At 40.3% G+C, this 15794-nt stretch overlaps 1 protein-coding gene across 1 annotated transcript in view; it reads right to left on the bottom strand.

Annotated features, from left to right (window-relative positions):
* The window catches only part of toy (paired box 6 protein twin of eyeless), a 140586-nt gene extending 127624 nt beyond the window's left edge, over window positions 1–12962 (bottom strand). Inside the window, exon 1 of the mRNA XM_083124604.1 lies at window positions 12901–12962. Within this exon, the coding sequence (XP_082980730.1) occupies window positions 12901–12913 (13 nt within the window). The 5' untranslated portion in view covers window positions 12914–12962. The remainder of the gene's footprint in view (window positions 1–12900) is intronic.
* Between the last annotated feature and the right edge of the window lie 2832 nt (window positions 12963–15794).

The raw sequence follows: 15794 nt of genomic DNA, 5'->3' as shown, positions 1-15794 counted from the left end.
TTGAAGGTTCTAGACCGTTATTTTTCTAGTCAACTTCTTACAGTGAAGTTTGATGGCAACTGAAATTGAAGGTTCTAGACCGTCATTTCTCTAGTTAACGTTTTACAGTGAAGTTTGATGACAACTGAAATTGAAGGTTCTAGACCGTTATTTTTCTAGTCAACTTCTTACAGTGAAGTTTGATGACAACTGAAATTGAAGATTCTAGACCGTTATTTTTCTAGTCAACTTCTTACAGTGAAGTTTGATGACAACTGAAATTGAAGATTCTAGACCGTTATTTTTCTAGTCAACTTCTTACAGTGAAGTTTGATGACAACTGAAATTGAAGGTTCTCGACCGTCATTTTTCTAGTCAACTTCTTACAGTGAAGTTTGATGGCAACTGAAATTGAAGGTTCTCGACCGTCACTTTTCTAGTCAACTTCTTACAGTGAAGTTTGATGGCAACTGAAATTGAAGGTTGTAGATCGTCATTTCTCTAGTCAACTTTTTACAGTAAAATTTTAATGGCAACTGAAATTGTTGGTTCTAGACCAGGGGTTTCCAACTGGCGGCCCACAATGCCTTTTTTTGCGGTTCCCGAACCCAGTCTGCAAAATACATTGATTTTATGTATTTTTATTAAAATACGTTCTAATTTTACTGAAGGAACAGTTTCAGAGTATGGACTTCCTTAAACAACTGGCGTTTCTAACAGATATCACAGTTCATCTGAACGAACTGAACTTGAAACTGCAGGGAAGAGACCAGCTGGTGTCAGATTTAATGGGAAACATAGATGGGTTTCGTAATAAACTGAAGATTTTCAATGTTACTTTGGAGAGGAATAACGTGGTCCATTTTCCAAGATGTTGGCGGCTAGCAGATGATGAAGAAACACTGGACTTTTTTTTTTAATTCAGTGCAAATATTAAAGAAATAATGAATGAATTTGACTCCAGATTAAAGATTTTGAAGAACTTAAAAGCAGCACACAGCTATTTAGCAATCCTCTTGGTTTTAACATCGAAGAACAAGAAGCTTCTCTCCAACTTGAATTGTGTGATTTGCAAGGCGATGTGTTCCTTCAAACTAGGCAAGAAAAGGGGCCAGAGTTTTTCAAATATCTTTCAAAGGAATGCTTTCCAAACCTTCGTAGTTTTGGGCAGCACATACACGTGTGAAAGTGTCTTTTTCTTCAATGAAGTTCATCAAGAACCGCTACAGAAGCCGACTGGCAGATTCTTCACTGCTTCACCTTCTGAGACATTCAAATACAGAAATTGAAGTGGGCATTCTAACTTTAATAAAAGAAGCACATTGGCCTCAATTTTCACATTGAACACTTACTATGAAGGATTCTTATTTGTATTGTGTGTTTTTTCATTTCTTTCAATTCATCCATAAGTATTGGGTTTTTGTGAATAAATTGTAATTATACAATTTTGATTTGTGATTCCATTATTTTCATTGCCTCATTTTAGAAATTTAGGTCATGCGAAAGTACTAGATTTTCAGTTCAATACTTACAATTTTTGTAATTTTTAATACCCCCCTCCCCCAAAGAAAATAATGCGGCCCGCCAATCAACTGCTGGATATAATTTTGGCACTCGGACCTTTTCAAGTTGGAAACAATTGTTCTACACCGTAATTTCTCTAGTCAACATTTTACAGTAAAGTTTGATGTCAACTGAAATTGGAGGTTCTAGACCGTCATTTCTTTAGTCAACGTTTTACAGTAAAGTTTCATGTCAACTGAAATTGGAGGTTCTAGACCGTCATTTCTTTAGTCAAATTTTTACAGTGAAGTTTGATGTCAACTGAAATTGGAGGTTCTAGACCGTCATTTCTTTAGTCAAATTTTTACAGTAAAGTTTGATGTCAACTGAAATTGGAGGTTCTAGACCGTCATTTCTTTAGTCAAATTTTTGCAGTGAAGTTTGATGTCAACTGAAATTGGAGGTTCTAGACCGTCATTTCTTTAGTCAAATTTTTGCAGTGAAGTTTGATGTCAACTGAAATTGGAGGTTCTAGACCGTCATTTCTTTAGTCAAATTTTTACAGTGAAGTTTGATGGTAACTGAAATTGAAGGTTTTAGACCGTCATTTCTTCTGCTTTTTTCAGCGTATTTGTCCTTATTCCTTATTATCTTCTTGACTGTCAAAATTTTTATTTTATTGTAAACGAAACTCAGCTTTTTTTTGTTTGGCAGTTTTGATCTTTTTACAGTTTTTCAATATTTCTATTTTTATTGGCTTTTTCTTGATTTCTCTGTCTTGTGGAAGATTTACACAGGACAGCATAAATGGGCATTTGTCTCTTGTGTTATTTTTTAAATTAAATAAAATACCCGCGATGCTATAGCTTCTGACGTGGTTAAAAAAAAAAGGTAAAGTGTTCCCCTGTGCTTAGCACCACGCCATGAAGGCGTATAGGGGGCGTGGGGGTAACGCCCCACACTTTCTTGACCCGGTCGTGAGTGGGGGCGGTGTGATCAGCATCACCCCCTGACCACCTTTACCCCCCAGGGTTTCCCCCAGGTACCCATGTAATTCGACGCTGGGTGGGCGCCGGGGCCGCTTCCAACATTAGAAAAGTTCCCGGATTTGAACCGGCCGGGGATCGAACCCGGGACTTTTAGCATGGTAGTCAGTCGCCCACCGCGGCCATTTTTTTACTTTTAATGCATCAATTGTTACAGATAGATGTGTAGTTTTGTCATCTTTGAAATGATCTTGTCTGATCTTCAAAATTGATGCATTTCTATGTGTATTTTTACACATTAAAAGGTGCATCATTTGCAGTTTGTGCATGTTAACGTGTTATTGAAATCAAAGTAGGTATATGTGTGAATTAACAGGTTTAGGGTTCTGTGTGTGAATGGACACATAAAGAACACCCATGCCAAGCCCGGGATTCGAACCCGGGACCTCTGGCAGCGTAGCGCTCTGTGCTAACTGGTTTTAGTTGCACTACAAGTGAAGGCGTAGTTCACGTCTACTTACTTGTGTGAGGCTTCTTCTTCGAACATGAAGATGATTTTAAAATAGCTTCAGAAACATACGACAGATAGACAATTGATAATTGCATTTGAATGGCTGTGACAACAGAATCACCCCCAACCTAACAAAAATTGTGGATGCGACTGAGTGTCATCCTTTTCGTGGACGTGAATATGTTAAGAAGAAAGATAATAATGATTAAGCGGTACTGTGTCTTGTGCGAAAATGGCATCCATCCTCTGTACGTTGCAGAGAAATTAATAAGAATATTTTGGTTGTACATCTTAAAGTTTTTATAAATCAAGAAATAGTTATAAAAATTCAATCCAAACATGGTAGCTCGCCAGGTATTTTCAAATGTGAGAAGTAGCTCAATGGGTCAGAGAGTTTGCAGACCTCTGCCAGAACTTTAACAGCGTTTAGAAGTCATTTAGACAAGATGTGAAGACAAAAGGGATTTTATCCTCAAAATATACTGCTGGACAAAAAAACCGGACACCTTAATATTTGACGAATTGCAATTACTTATGAATTACGCTCTCAGTTAAGTATTGAACAATTGAACATTCATTATTGAATTGAACATTTTTCCATACTTTTCCGTTTATTATTATTCAGGTTTTCTTATTTCCAATAATTTCTGCAACATTTAGAGCCTTCCAATCAGAATTTATGCGTTATCACAAAAAATGCAAGTGTTCATTTTTCCCCCCAGCAGTGTGTATGCAACCACGCAGTACAAGTTTACAATTGTCACTAATGGATCGGATTTGCAATTACTATTAACAAAATATATGACATACAAATAACCTGGTAGATATACACTTGGTATGTCTGAAGAGGTCGTACAGTCAAGTAAATTGGATTAAGGTGATCTTACACCCTGGCGAAGGTTTGAATATTTGCCTCATCAAGCTTGTGGAAGCTTATGGGTTAGGTTTGGTCACGATTATCCCGAGAACCGGACGACAGGAATTTTTCAATTTTTTTCTGAGCACTGAAAAATGATGTTTCTAGAGAACCACTGTTTGATAATTTCATTTGGGGCACCAACGTCCCGAAAAATATCACACCAAAGTCTCGAATGAAACCGGTCTGCGATACTAATTCTCCGCCTCGTCTCGATCTTACAAAGATCTGTATCGTTGTTATTGTTGTCTATGTAATCTCGAACGGTCTGGCCTCGTTCTTGTCTCGACTTTTACGAGGGTCGTCTCGATACCTTCCCTGTTACTGATCCAGCATCATAGTTGATGAAGCTTTGGCCTGTAAGTAGTGGCGCTAGTGTCGATCGTGTAAGTCACTGCCCCTTGACCTAACAGTGCCGGGGTAAACTTCCGAGGGCACGTATATATCTTGGTGCTACAGTATAACTAGCCTTGGTGTGTACACCACGTTAACGAACAATAGTTAATTCTTGCAGCCATTGCCTTCTTTTCCAAAGTAATTTACACAACACTGAAAGTTCAGCGCAGAGACCTCCCCTTCCCCTTTTCTGTACTCTTTCAGATGCTGCGCTGAAACCGCAATTTCAGAATCGCTGATTTGGCACATACGAAGGGTGCATTCTGATATCTTTACACCCCAAATAACCACAATACCTCGTTCCTTCCCTCACTTCCGAACCCCCCCCCCCTTTTCCGAAAAAAAAGGGGGTGTAGGACAAATCCAGCCCGAAAGAAAGGCGTAAAATAAAGGACAAAGAAGAACGACCCCAAAAAAAGAAAGATTGTGCGTGCAATTTGCGGTCTTTTCATCGCGGCAATCAAAAAAACGTGGATTGAGGATGAAGCGAGAGAGGAGAGAGAAAGGGGGAGGAGGGAGGGGGGGCAAGCTAGGCGACGTGTTCAGAATGAGGCATGGTAATAAGCGTTAATTGCAGAACATAAATGAGAAAATACGCGTCCCGAGACCTATTACTGGGAGGAATGTGGCGGGCTGGGCTGGGTAGGATCTGCAGGGATAGGAAGGGAGGGGGAAACGGTTTTTTTTTCCGGGGGGGGAGGTGAGGCGGTGTGATGGCAATCGCCAATTTTCCCAATGCTGAACATCCTCCGTGTGCACAGAAATGAGCAGGGCCGTGGAAGAGGATGAGTCTGGTTTCCAGGTGACGCCCAAACTACCGGAAAGGGAGGTGCTTCGATCCGTGAAAAAAGAAGGCGATTGGGGCTGCCACGCAGTGTTGCAAACTCTGCAGTGATTTCACCGCGTTGGCCAGTGTTGCACATCTACACTATTTTTTTCTGCTTTTGAGAGGATGATATTTTATGGTTCAATTCATATGGAAGCACGGCCACTGGCGTACCCAGGGAGACTATTTGATGGGAGGACCTTTTAGTAGAAAAATTAGTGAGAGTAGAAGAAGCTTTTCACATTATCGATCTCGTCTGCGGAGGTGTTCAACCGTATCCATCTCTTACTTCGATTTCTTAACCTCTGTCTCGTTAAATAAGCGACCGTATATTTTACAATATTCTGCCGTTAAAATTTAACAGTCTACCTGTTAGGAAGATTCCAAATCGAAGCGACAAGCGATATATGTCGCTTGAGAATTTCACCTGTAATGCCTTCACGGTGTGAAACACGTGACTGTTCTGTGTTACAGCACAAGTTCATGTTTTCTTATTTTGGTTGTAAATGTAAAATGTGCAATTCCAAACTTCAAATGCTAATGTTCAAGTTCATGTAAAATATTCAATAACGTTTGTTTTCTATGGTAAGTTGTAGCTATAACGTTAATGTGCTTAGCAACATTGAGGTTACCAAAGTAACAGTTCGAGACATGGTGATAAAATGTTGCTATTGTGATTCGCTGCGTTTTCATTCATAGAAATATTCAGGTAATTACAAATTTAGTTATAAAATCAACAAAAGAAGTTTAGCTTCACATTCGAAATAATTTTCACTTTAATAACAGTACACTCATAATTAATCAACAACGTTAACAGCACAAACGTTGTTGTTGATTGGCTGGTTTCCAAGCAACACGCGTCACGTGTCGCTTTGGTCTGAAATATCCCTTAATTAACAAAGAAAATGGACGCAGCCATTTGAATATTTTATCATGCATGAATATAGATAATGATTATAAAAATTAGTGTTACGTGAACCATAAATATATTTTATGAAACGAAATTATTAAAATTATATTGACCAGGTTAACTCCCATTATCTACTCAAAAAATGGTCATGCTAATTTCTGTCAACCTTTTACGGTGTAAAATCACGTTACAGAAATCAAGTAAGTAATTATAACGATACTTCTTACATTTTAAAAGTAACGATCATTACTTTGCGTTACTGAATTCAGAACTGGAGGATTTAGTTGACAGGATTCTAAACATGCTTTGTTGTGCAAGAAGAATTGTTTTGCATTTCTCAGCGTGCAACAGTTTCTTAGATACTGACAGTGACTAACGTGCAGAGAGGGAGAAGAATTTCCGATGCTTCTCTTGGATTCATTAGTCATGTCTGGTATTTTTTTAAGTTCCATTTCGTTGCGTTAGGTCTCCAACTCACATTCATCCTCATCGTAGCGTTGACTTAAAGAGTTAGAAAAGCGTCAAAGAACAGTAGAACACAAATATAAATAGATTCTCTGTTGATTCCTTTTGTTTATTTTGTGTCGAATTTTTGGCTAATCGCGACAATGTCATTAGATTGATAAAAGGACAATTACCACAACGAAGAAAAAACGAAGGATGATACTGGCTGAGGTTCAGGCGCCAGATCTTCGTTAACTTGCACAAATTGAAGCCCAGCGTGTTACTGTACGTGGAAGACAGGTTGCCACTGGAGTGGCTTCACAGGAGGTCACTCTTAGAATCTCTGTTGGGGGCGGCAGTAATTTGAATCTGACGTGATCCTGTGTATACAGTTTCAACATACCAAAGAGCCTCCATGTAATGAAAGGGTACCAGGTTCGATGACCAATACATTGTATAATGGTTCACACCGCAGGTCCATGGACGTATCCAGCGGAGGGCAACGGAGCACTCACCCCCTGAAACCAGGGGAAAAAAATTTCACCCTGTTCCTTGTGCTTTCTTTTCGTGGAAAGTAATATAAATCTTACGTATACTCTTCTCAAGTAATAACAAGAAGAAAAACCTTTGCCCTCTCTGGGAAAGTGTTTTTACCCACCTGGACATTATTGTTTGTCAACCCCTCGGAAAAAGGCTTGTTAGTTCCCACATACAAAAAGTCTGGATCCACCCATACGCAGGTCCAGTCCCGATTAGTCTATGTCTGAGTCTAAAGTGGACTTAAAACAAGTTCGTATCGGTAAGGCATGGATGTGTCGTTGTTTGTCGGCATCACATATTTCATGAATTTATCCACATCGTCGACGCCAGGAGAGTCCCGGGTTCGAATCCCGGTCTGAGCATGGGTGATTTTTGTGAGTGTCCCTTCGTCAATTTCATCATATCACCTTACCTTCATGCTTCATCCTTATCTTCGCCATTAGCCGTCCCAGAAAAGCAAAGTAAAATAAAATAAATCAAATAATTAATCATCCTCATCATCACGATTTACCCAAAGTGTGCAAAAAACGTAAAGTAACCGAAAAATATATTTGATGATGAACTGACGAATTCAACGATGAGAGAAAAAGACAATACAAATGCACTTATGCCTTGACCTTGACCAGGATTTGAACTTAGGACCTCTGGCTATATAAGGCGTAACGCAAACCACTTCTGCTTGACAATATAGAAATACGAAACTCTCAATTGTCTATGAAGTCTAATCACAATGTTCATTCGTTTCCCGAAAAAAAGTATAAAAAATATTTGGCAGAATTCATCGAACATTTCTTTTTTCTCGTCCATTCGTTTCACTCGTGCACCCGCCCCCCTTTTCATCGTTTTGGCTTCCTTTATCTATCTATCGCTCTCTTTAAAATCGATGCCATACGCAGAAAAGAACGTGAAAGAAAGGGGGAAGGACAAAAAAAAATTACCATCTCGACTGGCCCCTAACGGCCCGAGGTGACAGTGCTACGTTGTCATCATTACGATTGAATCAGCAACAATTTTTCGCTCGACTGGTCCACAGTCAAAGAGACAGGCTTTCCTTCGTTCTGCGGTTTCGTCTGCAATGACGGGTGACCATGCGACCAATTTCTCCCTTTTGCACATCCTCTCCTCTTCTTTTTTTATGTTCCCATTACTCTTTCTGCTCCCCTTTCCCCCCATCTTCGCTTTACAGTCATTACGGGCGTTCTCTATGGACATGCGTGAGGCTCAGCATTGTTGCAGAACCTGGCACAGACACGTACTCAACACTGGACTTAACAATTCCTGAGTGAGAATGATTCCTTTTTTCAGCATGCAATGTCCATAATTGAGCATGCTCGGTTTCCCCACCGAAGTTCACTGGTTCGAGTCCCGGGTTGTGTATGAGTTTGAAGTCGGATCCGAACCACTATGTGACTCCACCGGGTGTCGAACCCGGGGGCCCTTTCTTTAGCATACGACGCTGTCACCACTACGCCATCGAGGAGACACTCAAGAGTGCCTTTACATGTATAAGTTTAAAACAACACTGCACAGCATGTTTCCTTCTGGCAAATAACTACTCCAGTCATGAATTTATATTCAGTTGACTCAAGTCAAGCAAATCTAACAAGTACCGTTACCAGCGGATAACGTGTTACTGACCCATGTACAGAAAATTAACGCGTTAGTAACGAAGTACCGAAAATCAATGCGTTTGTAAATGTACGGAAAATTAACTCGTTTGGAATGCAAGTACCGAAATGTAACGCGTTAGTAACCCAAGTACCGAAAAAGGAACTCGTTACTGAGAAAATTAATGCGTTAGCAAGACAAGAACCGAAAAACTTAAGAAGTCATTAACTCAAGTACTCCAAACGTGGCGTGTTAGTGACTCAAATACTGAACAAGTAATGCGTTAGTGACGCAACTACCGAAAAAGTAACTCGTTAGTGACGGAACTATCGAAAAAGTAACTCATTAGTGACGCAAGTACAGACAAGGTAACGCACTAGTGACGCAACTACCTAAAAAGTAACTCGTTAGTGACGCAAGTACAGAAAAGGTAACGCGCTAGTGACGCAACCACCGAAAAAGTAACTCGTTAGTGACGGAACTATCGAAAAAGTAACTCATTAGTGACGCAAGTACAGACAAGGTAACGCACTAGTGACGCAACTACCTAAAAAGTAACTCGTTAGTGACGCAAGTACAGAAAAGGTAACGCGCTAGTGACGCAACCACCGAAAAAGTAACTCGTTAGTAATGCTACTACCGAAAAAGTAACTCGTTAGTGACGCAACTATCGAAAAAGTAACTCATTAGTGACGCAAGTACAGACAATGTAACGCACTAGTGACGCAACTACCTAAAAAGTAACTCGTTAGTGACGCAAGTATAGAAAAGGTAACGCGCTAGTGACGCAACTACCGAAAAAGTAACTCGTTAGTGATGCAACTACCGAAAAAGTAACTCGTTAGCGACGCAACTATCGAAAAATAACTCATTAGTGACGCAAGTACAGACAAGATAACGCACTAGTGACGCAACTACCTAAAAAGTAACTCGTTAGTGACGCAAGTATAGAAAAGATAACGCGATAGTGACGCAACTACCGAAATAGTAACTCGTTAGTGACGCAACTACCTAAAAAGTAACGCGCTAGTGACGCAAGTACCGAAAATGTAACGCGTTAGTGACGCAAGTACTGAAGAGTAACACGTTAGTGACGCAACTACCGAAAAAGTAACTCATTAGTGACGCAAGTACTGAAAAGTTACGCGTTAGTAACGGAACTATCGAAAAAGTAACGCGTTACGAACTCAAGTACCGAAAGAGTAACGCGTTACGAACTCAAGTACCGAACCATTAACGCGTTATTGACGCAAGTTTTGGAAAAGTAACAATTTATTAACGCAAGTAGCGAGAAAATGACTTGTTAGTGCCTCAAGTATCGGAAAAGTAACTATAGTACTAATGCCAGTAGCGAAGGAGCAATGTGTTACTTGGGTTAAGCTACTCCCCAGTTCTGTATGCCACAACATGAGCGTGAATATCACAAAGAAATGAAGACATTTTCAAGAAATATTCTCCATCAGAGGCAAAAAAGAACTACACGAACTGCCACTGAAAAGTGGAGAATTGCAAATTCCGACGATGCCGTTGGGAACATATTTTATTAAAACATTCCATCCAACGTTATCATGCATTGGGAGGCGTTCCTCTTACATCCTGGCATTTATATAGGACATGCACGTCTTTGGTGTAATGCGAACTGACAGGAAGTCATTAGAATAAATTAGAATTCATACGTTCTAATTGTGGGAAACTTTCCACTTTTATGGAGTCCCAAAACTGAGCAATTCTCTGGATTTATTTTAAATTGATTTTTTATTGCTCACTTCTCGCGTTCTTAGTCACCTGTTGCTAATTCGTTTTCCATGTATCTAAGTCTTTATGGTGTTCTTAATTGAAGATTCTTCTCTTATCTCCACATATTAACGCCGTTGTGCTTAATACATCCATGATATTTACTCTGTAAGGTTACCTTCTTATTTATTATTGTAAGGAGGTCAGAATTCTAATACCTGCGATTTTGAAACCACCTACGACCTCCTTGCGTAAATGTGCATAAAAAAATGTGATTATGCAATTGCTTCTGTTAAATTCGTTGTAGCTATTAGTCAACCAGTATTTCTCTTTGTATAAGAATCAAAGTTTTGGGCCATAATTTACCAATGATCTTTCTTCTCTCTATACCCATCGTAACGACATGGGTTATATCAATTTCATAGCATAATTGTACAAATGAATTTTTTAAATGAGATTATTGATATTTTTATTTTTGGTTTACATTGAAATGCATCGAATCAAGGTTGACTAACTTTTGGTGCGTCAATTGGCACACGTGCACTCGTGGTTCTTTGAAATTATCGTATCTGATCTTCTAAATTGATGCATTTTAATGCGTTACACGGAAAAGGTCCTGGGTTCGATACCCAGTGAAGGCTAATAGAGGTTAGCATCCTACTTTAAACTGTATGTCTAGTCCCGATTAGCCTATCTGTACATAAAGCGAACTTAAAACAGCAACACCATAACAATAACAACTCTCACCATAAAAATTTATTCGTCAACTTTAAGACAAATAATTCCTTCAAGTTTGAGTATAATATCTATCTTGTGTTTCACAATGCAACGACTGACATCCAATCTTCCAACTCTCGATAGCAAATACATATATTTTAATATCTTGCACCAGGATTTTAATGCTAAAAAAGATGTATTCAATTCAGTATTAAGATTATGTTCGACAGCTATCTCCTGTGTAGTTCAGTGGAGGTACATATATTCTCACCCTCATCCATAGTGGAGGTGATGTGATCAGCACCACCCTCCAGGTGCATGAAGCTCAGCCGGGAATCGAACTCGGATCTACTGCGAAGTAGTCGGGCTCTCTATACCGACTGTTTGCCTTGTAGGAAAACGAAAACCTCTAAGCGGTTTTCACATCAATTTCACTTCATTCTCTACTTTTTCATTCAGGGCAGACAAACACAAACATCCATTTCTTACCCAGGATTCGAACCCAGGACTCATGGCTTCGTAGTCCGCTGGGATGAGGACTCTGCCACAAGGGTCGAAATCTGGACCATCCCTGATCTAGTAGTTTAATGTGGTGTTATGAAATAAGTAGGAAAAACATGATGAGAAATGCAGTTCAAGATGAGGTCAATGAAACAACAATTACCTATTGTCAAAGTCAATAGTCATGTTCTAAATTTTGGACCAGTCAAATATATATGCCAAGCAGTGAGAACATGATAGCAAATGAGGATGTATACATTTGGGAACAGGACATGATAGTGTATCAATATATTTTCATATTATTTTTTAGTATTGCTATAATGAGAGCATCATTGGTCCAGTCGCTATAGGGCGTCTGACTGCTAAACGGAGATCCTAGTTCGATTCTTGGGGTAGGTGATTTCAGATGGTGATTTTCCAATCAATATCACTGCGTGGAGCGGCTCCAGGGTTCACCCAGCCTGTAATAAAAGGCCACCCTGGGGGCATGGTCGAGATTGTACCTATATCCCCCCCCCCCCACTTCATGGCAAGTCGGGTATATTTAACCTTACTTAGTATTACTATTTTTATATATATATATATATATATATATATATATACGAGGTGTGAAATGTTTATATGCCAATGCATGTGAACTCCAGCATGGCTTAATGGCTAGGCCACGCATCTTTGGAGAAAGATGAAGAGGGCAATCGAATAACAATTGAGATAAAACTGGAAGAAATTGGTAAGGTTGCTTAGGATTGATCTTGCCAGATAGAAGACAATGAACCTTCGTATCTATACTCTGTAACGGATATCTCTGGAGCTAGGGAGACTGAAGCCCCTCCCCCCGAAATCCTACAAACATCTAATTTATAGTGTATGGTGATAATTAATTTTTCTTCCTTAGCAAGATTAAACATCTTGCATAATAAGTTGTAATATACGGAGAAATTCATCTTCAGAGCTTCTACTCCTCCCAATTTTTTTGCTCGATGACGGCTGCTGATAAGGGATGAGCCCCCCCCGCCCAGGAAATAAAATTCTGGCTATGGGCTTGCCTTCTACAATTGGAATATCTCCGCTGAAAGTACATATATTTTGACGAAGAGTGGGATGCAAATACCCAGAATTTTTCATTTTGGAGGGCGTAAGGTGTAAAAGGGGGTGTAAAAGTAAATTTTGCACCAAAATGACCATAAATTGACTCTTATCAGAAATTTTAGGGGACTGTTGGAAGACGTGCGATGCAAGAGTAATTGTTACATCGTCTGCATAACTGGAGATAGAAACTGTTGCGAGCTGAAGACTTGGTCCATGAAAGATAGCAATCGTTGGACTTACCTTTGTGAGGCATCTTCCAGAAGGCTTCAGCACAACTCCCTTCTCTCCCCGCCACGAGGCTTGGTCCAATCAACGTCTTGCTTGTCTAGGATTGCGTCTGTCTTCTGAAATCTTCCCCCTCTCACCCCCTGCCTTCTCGTTCCTCCCCCTTCACCTCTCCTCTCTAGGATGGCAGATGCGATGGCTAGCCGGCAAGCCGTCTGCCGAGAAGAGGACTCGTTCCGAAGTTCCTTCCCCTCCTAGCAGGCCCTGCAAGAGACAAGGAGAAATCGCTTTTATAAGAAATAATGAGACGTAAACAGCGTGAAGAGTCAAACAGAGAGACGGCCAGACTGAGTTAAAGTGACAAGGCAGAAATGGCGGCGGGAAAAGGAGGGAAAGTATATTCATGCAATCGAGTTGAGAAGACGTAAGAAGATGAAACTGGAGAAGGCAAGAGCTTAGAATCAGACGCAAGGCTCTGTCCGCTTCTACAGGTTCGTTTCTTGTTGCCTTGTCCTCGTATCCTGTGCTTTGAAAACCTTGTAACCTTGTATCACCGGCTTGGATGTGCTAACCTATATATTCGCCTTGTTAATCGTCTTTATATGGATCGTTCCTGTGGAGGGGATATAACCGCAAGATTAAGTGTGGCTTCTTTTTATAGCGAGTTCTGTACTGACCTGTCTATCTAAAGAACTTGCTTCTCTTTTTCTTGATGATGAACTGCGGATGGTACCGTAGGGCGTTTGACTGCCACGCGGGGGCCCCGGGTTCGATTTTCGTAATGGGTGAACATTTCCCCAGTAATGTTCCTGCGTGGAGCGTGATGCTGATCACGTTTAATTCACCAATGGCTGAGACTGTGAACATGAGAAGTCTTACCTCCACATCACTGCATGTTGTCATGTGTGGGCGGTAGCTTTATGTGTTTTTCCTTTTACCATTCCGTTAGTGGGAATTGTGAGCCTGTGCTACGTCGTTGCATACAGTATTCAGCTTTGAAAGAAAAATATTTTTTTTCGAGGCCTAGTAGTGTTGGAATGGGATTCCAAACGGAAAAAAAACACTCAACTAGGAATAGTTTGCCCTTTGGACCTCTTAACGCTGTAGAAATTTGTGCGGCGACACACCGTATACGTTATTCTTACAGTACTGTATAGAAAAGACTAGACTGCTGTTTATAAATCGAGAAGGGACCTAGACAGGCTGAGACTGCGAATATGCCAAGTCTTGTCTCGATACCATGACAATGATTGCCCACAGCAGGCCCGTAGCCGTCAGCCACCCCCCGACACTACCATCAGCCCCCCTTGGCATTAGGTAAAACTATTTTGTATAATTTGTTTGCAGTGAAGAGTGAAAATGTAGTCTAAATAGCTGCAAGTACTTAGATTATCTAGACTTTGTAAGTTCTTTAAAAGGGGGCTTCCTTATCTGTACCTTCACTATCCCTGTTGTGACCTCCCGTTTAGACAGAAATCTGTGACTTTGATGTGTTCATGCAAATTCCCTTCGCATCTGCATCAAAGGTCAACAGCTCCCAAGTTTTGGGAATGTAAGTTAGTTTCATTACTTCGGCCGGGGGTAGAATGTACTGCAGACACTGTGATTGAATACTGTGCATTTTTTGTTTGATATAAATATCTATATCTTCTAAAGTAGTATGCAGTGTGTAAGGGATGATGTCAGTATCAGTCAATTAATACTTCAAGAGATGTTTTAAAAGATGCAGAAGAACGAAGTATTTGTATGATATTTATAAATTTTGCTACTACTTTCGTATAGGTGAGACAAATATAAATCATTTATTTCGCACTTTTTTACATTGCTAACGTACTATTCTGCATTGCGGAACATTTCTTTAGGTGAAATAATGAATTTCTAACGAAAATAATGTCTATTTCTTACATTTACGAGTACTTACTGTTATTCGTTATTTCGATCCTGTAACACAGTTTGGCGAGTGTTGCCCACGAGACGAGACTTTGGCCTGTCTCGTCTCGTGGAAATGCTGTGAAATGCTGTCTCGTCTCGAAAATACTCGTTTGTCTCGGAACACATGATCAATCTCGTCTCGTCTCGAATTTTTAAAAGCCTGTCCCGTCTCGTCCCGTGGGCAACACTAAGTATGGCGATAGCGTACTGGTTGTGCGATTTTTTTTTGTCGATTTATGCAGTGTTGCAACCTTGGTCACCGAAAAATTCCTACTTTCGTGCCCGGATAGGAAATTATGCTAATACCTCGCATACCATTGACGTTAGCCTCACAAACCATTCACGTTAGCCCCACAACTACGGGGTTTACGTCATCTAACACACGGAACATTGTGCTCTCGTGCAGAAAGCAAATGGCGGCAGCAGAAACAACGTGTCGGAGAGAGATTTTTGCAGAAAAACACATGAATTCGCATTCAAATTGATCAAAACTACATTCCCGAACTTCAACAACGCTAAGAAAATGATTTGCGTATGTACTTTCTTCTGTAGAAAGTAAGAAATCCGCCTCCGCTATACGAAAGTGTTACTTAAATTTTATATAACTTAATGACCCGCCCCACACACACACATAATTTACCTTCATTTAATATTGTTCATTTTTTAAAAAATGGACTTGGTTTACAAGTCACCCGTGAGCCTCCCCTGATAACCCGCGAGCCCCCCCTGAAGATCAGTTCTAGCTACGGGCCTGGCCCACAGTGGGGCTTATGAACTTCACCATATCTTTCCTGAGTGCTTCACTGCATTATTCCTATGAGGAAAATCACTCCCCCTTCCGCACTCTTTCGCATGTGCCCTGCGTCCTGTGTTTGTCGTTATTCTAATATAGAATAGCGAAAATTTAGAATTAGTGGACGGAACAAAGCAGTGCGCGCTGCTGCAAACAGCCGATAGCTGCAGCCACGTTTTCGCCC

The sequence above is a fragment of the Lepisma saccharinum genome, chromosome 6 (assembly GCF_977018435.1).
Source record: "Lepisma saccharinum chromosome 6, izLepSacc3.1, whole genome shotgun sequence".
Taxonomy (NCBI): Eukaryota; Metazoa; Arthropoda; class Insecta; order Zygentoma; family Lepismatidae; genus Lepisma; species Lepisma saccharinum.
Note: the sequence above shows the minus strand (reverse complement) of the source record. Positions and strands in the feature narration are given on the sequence as shown.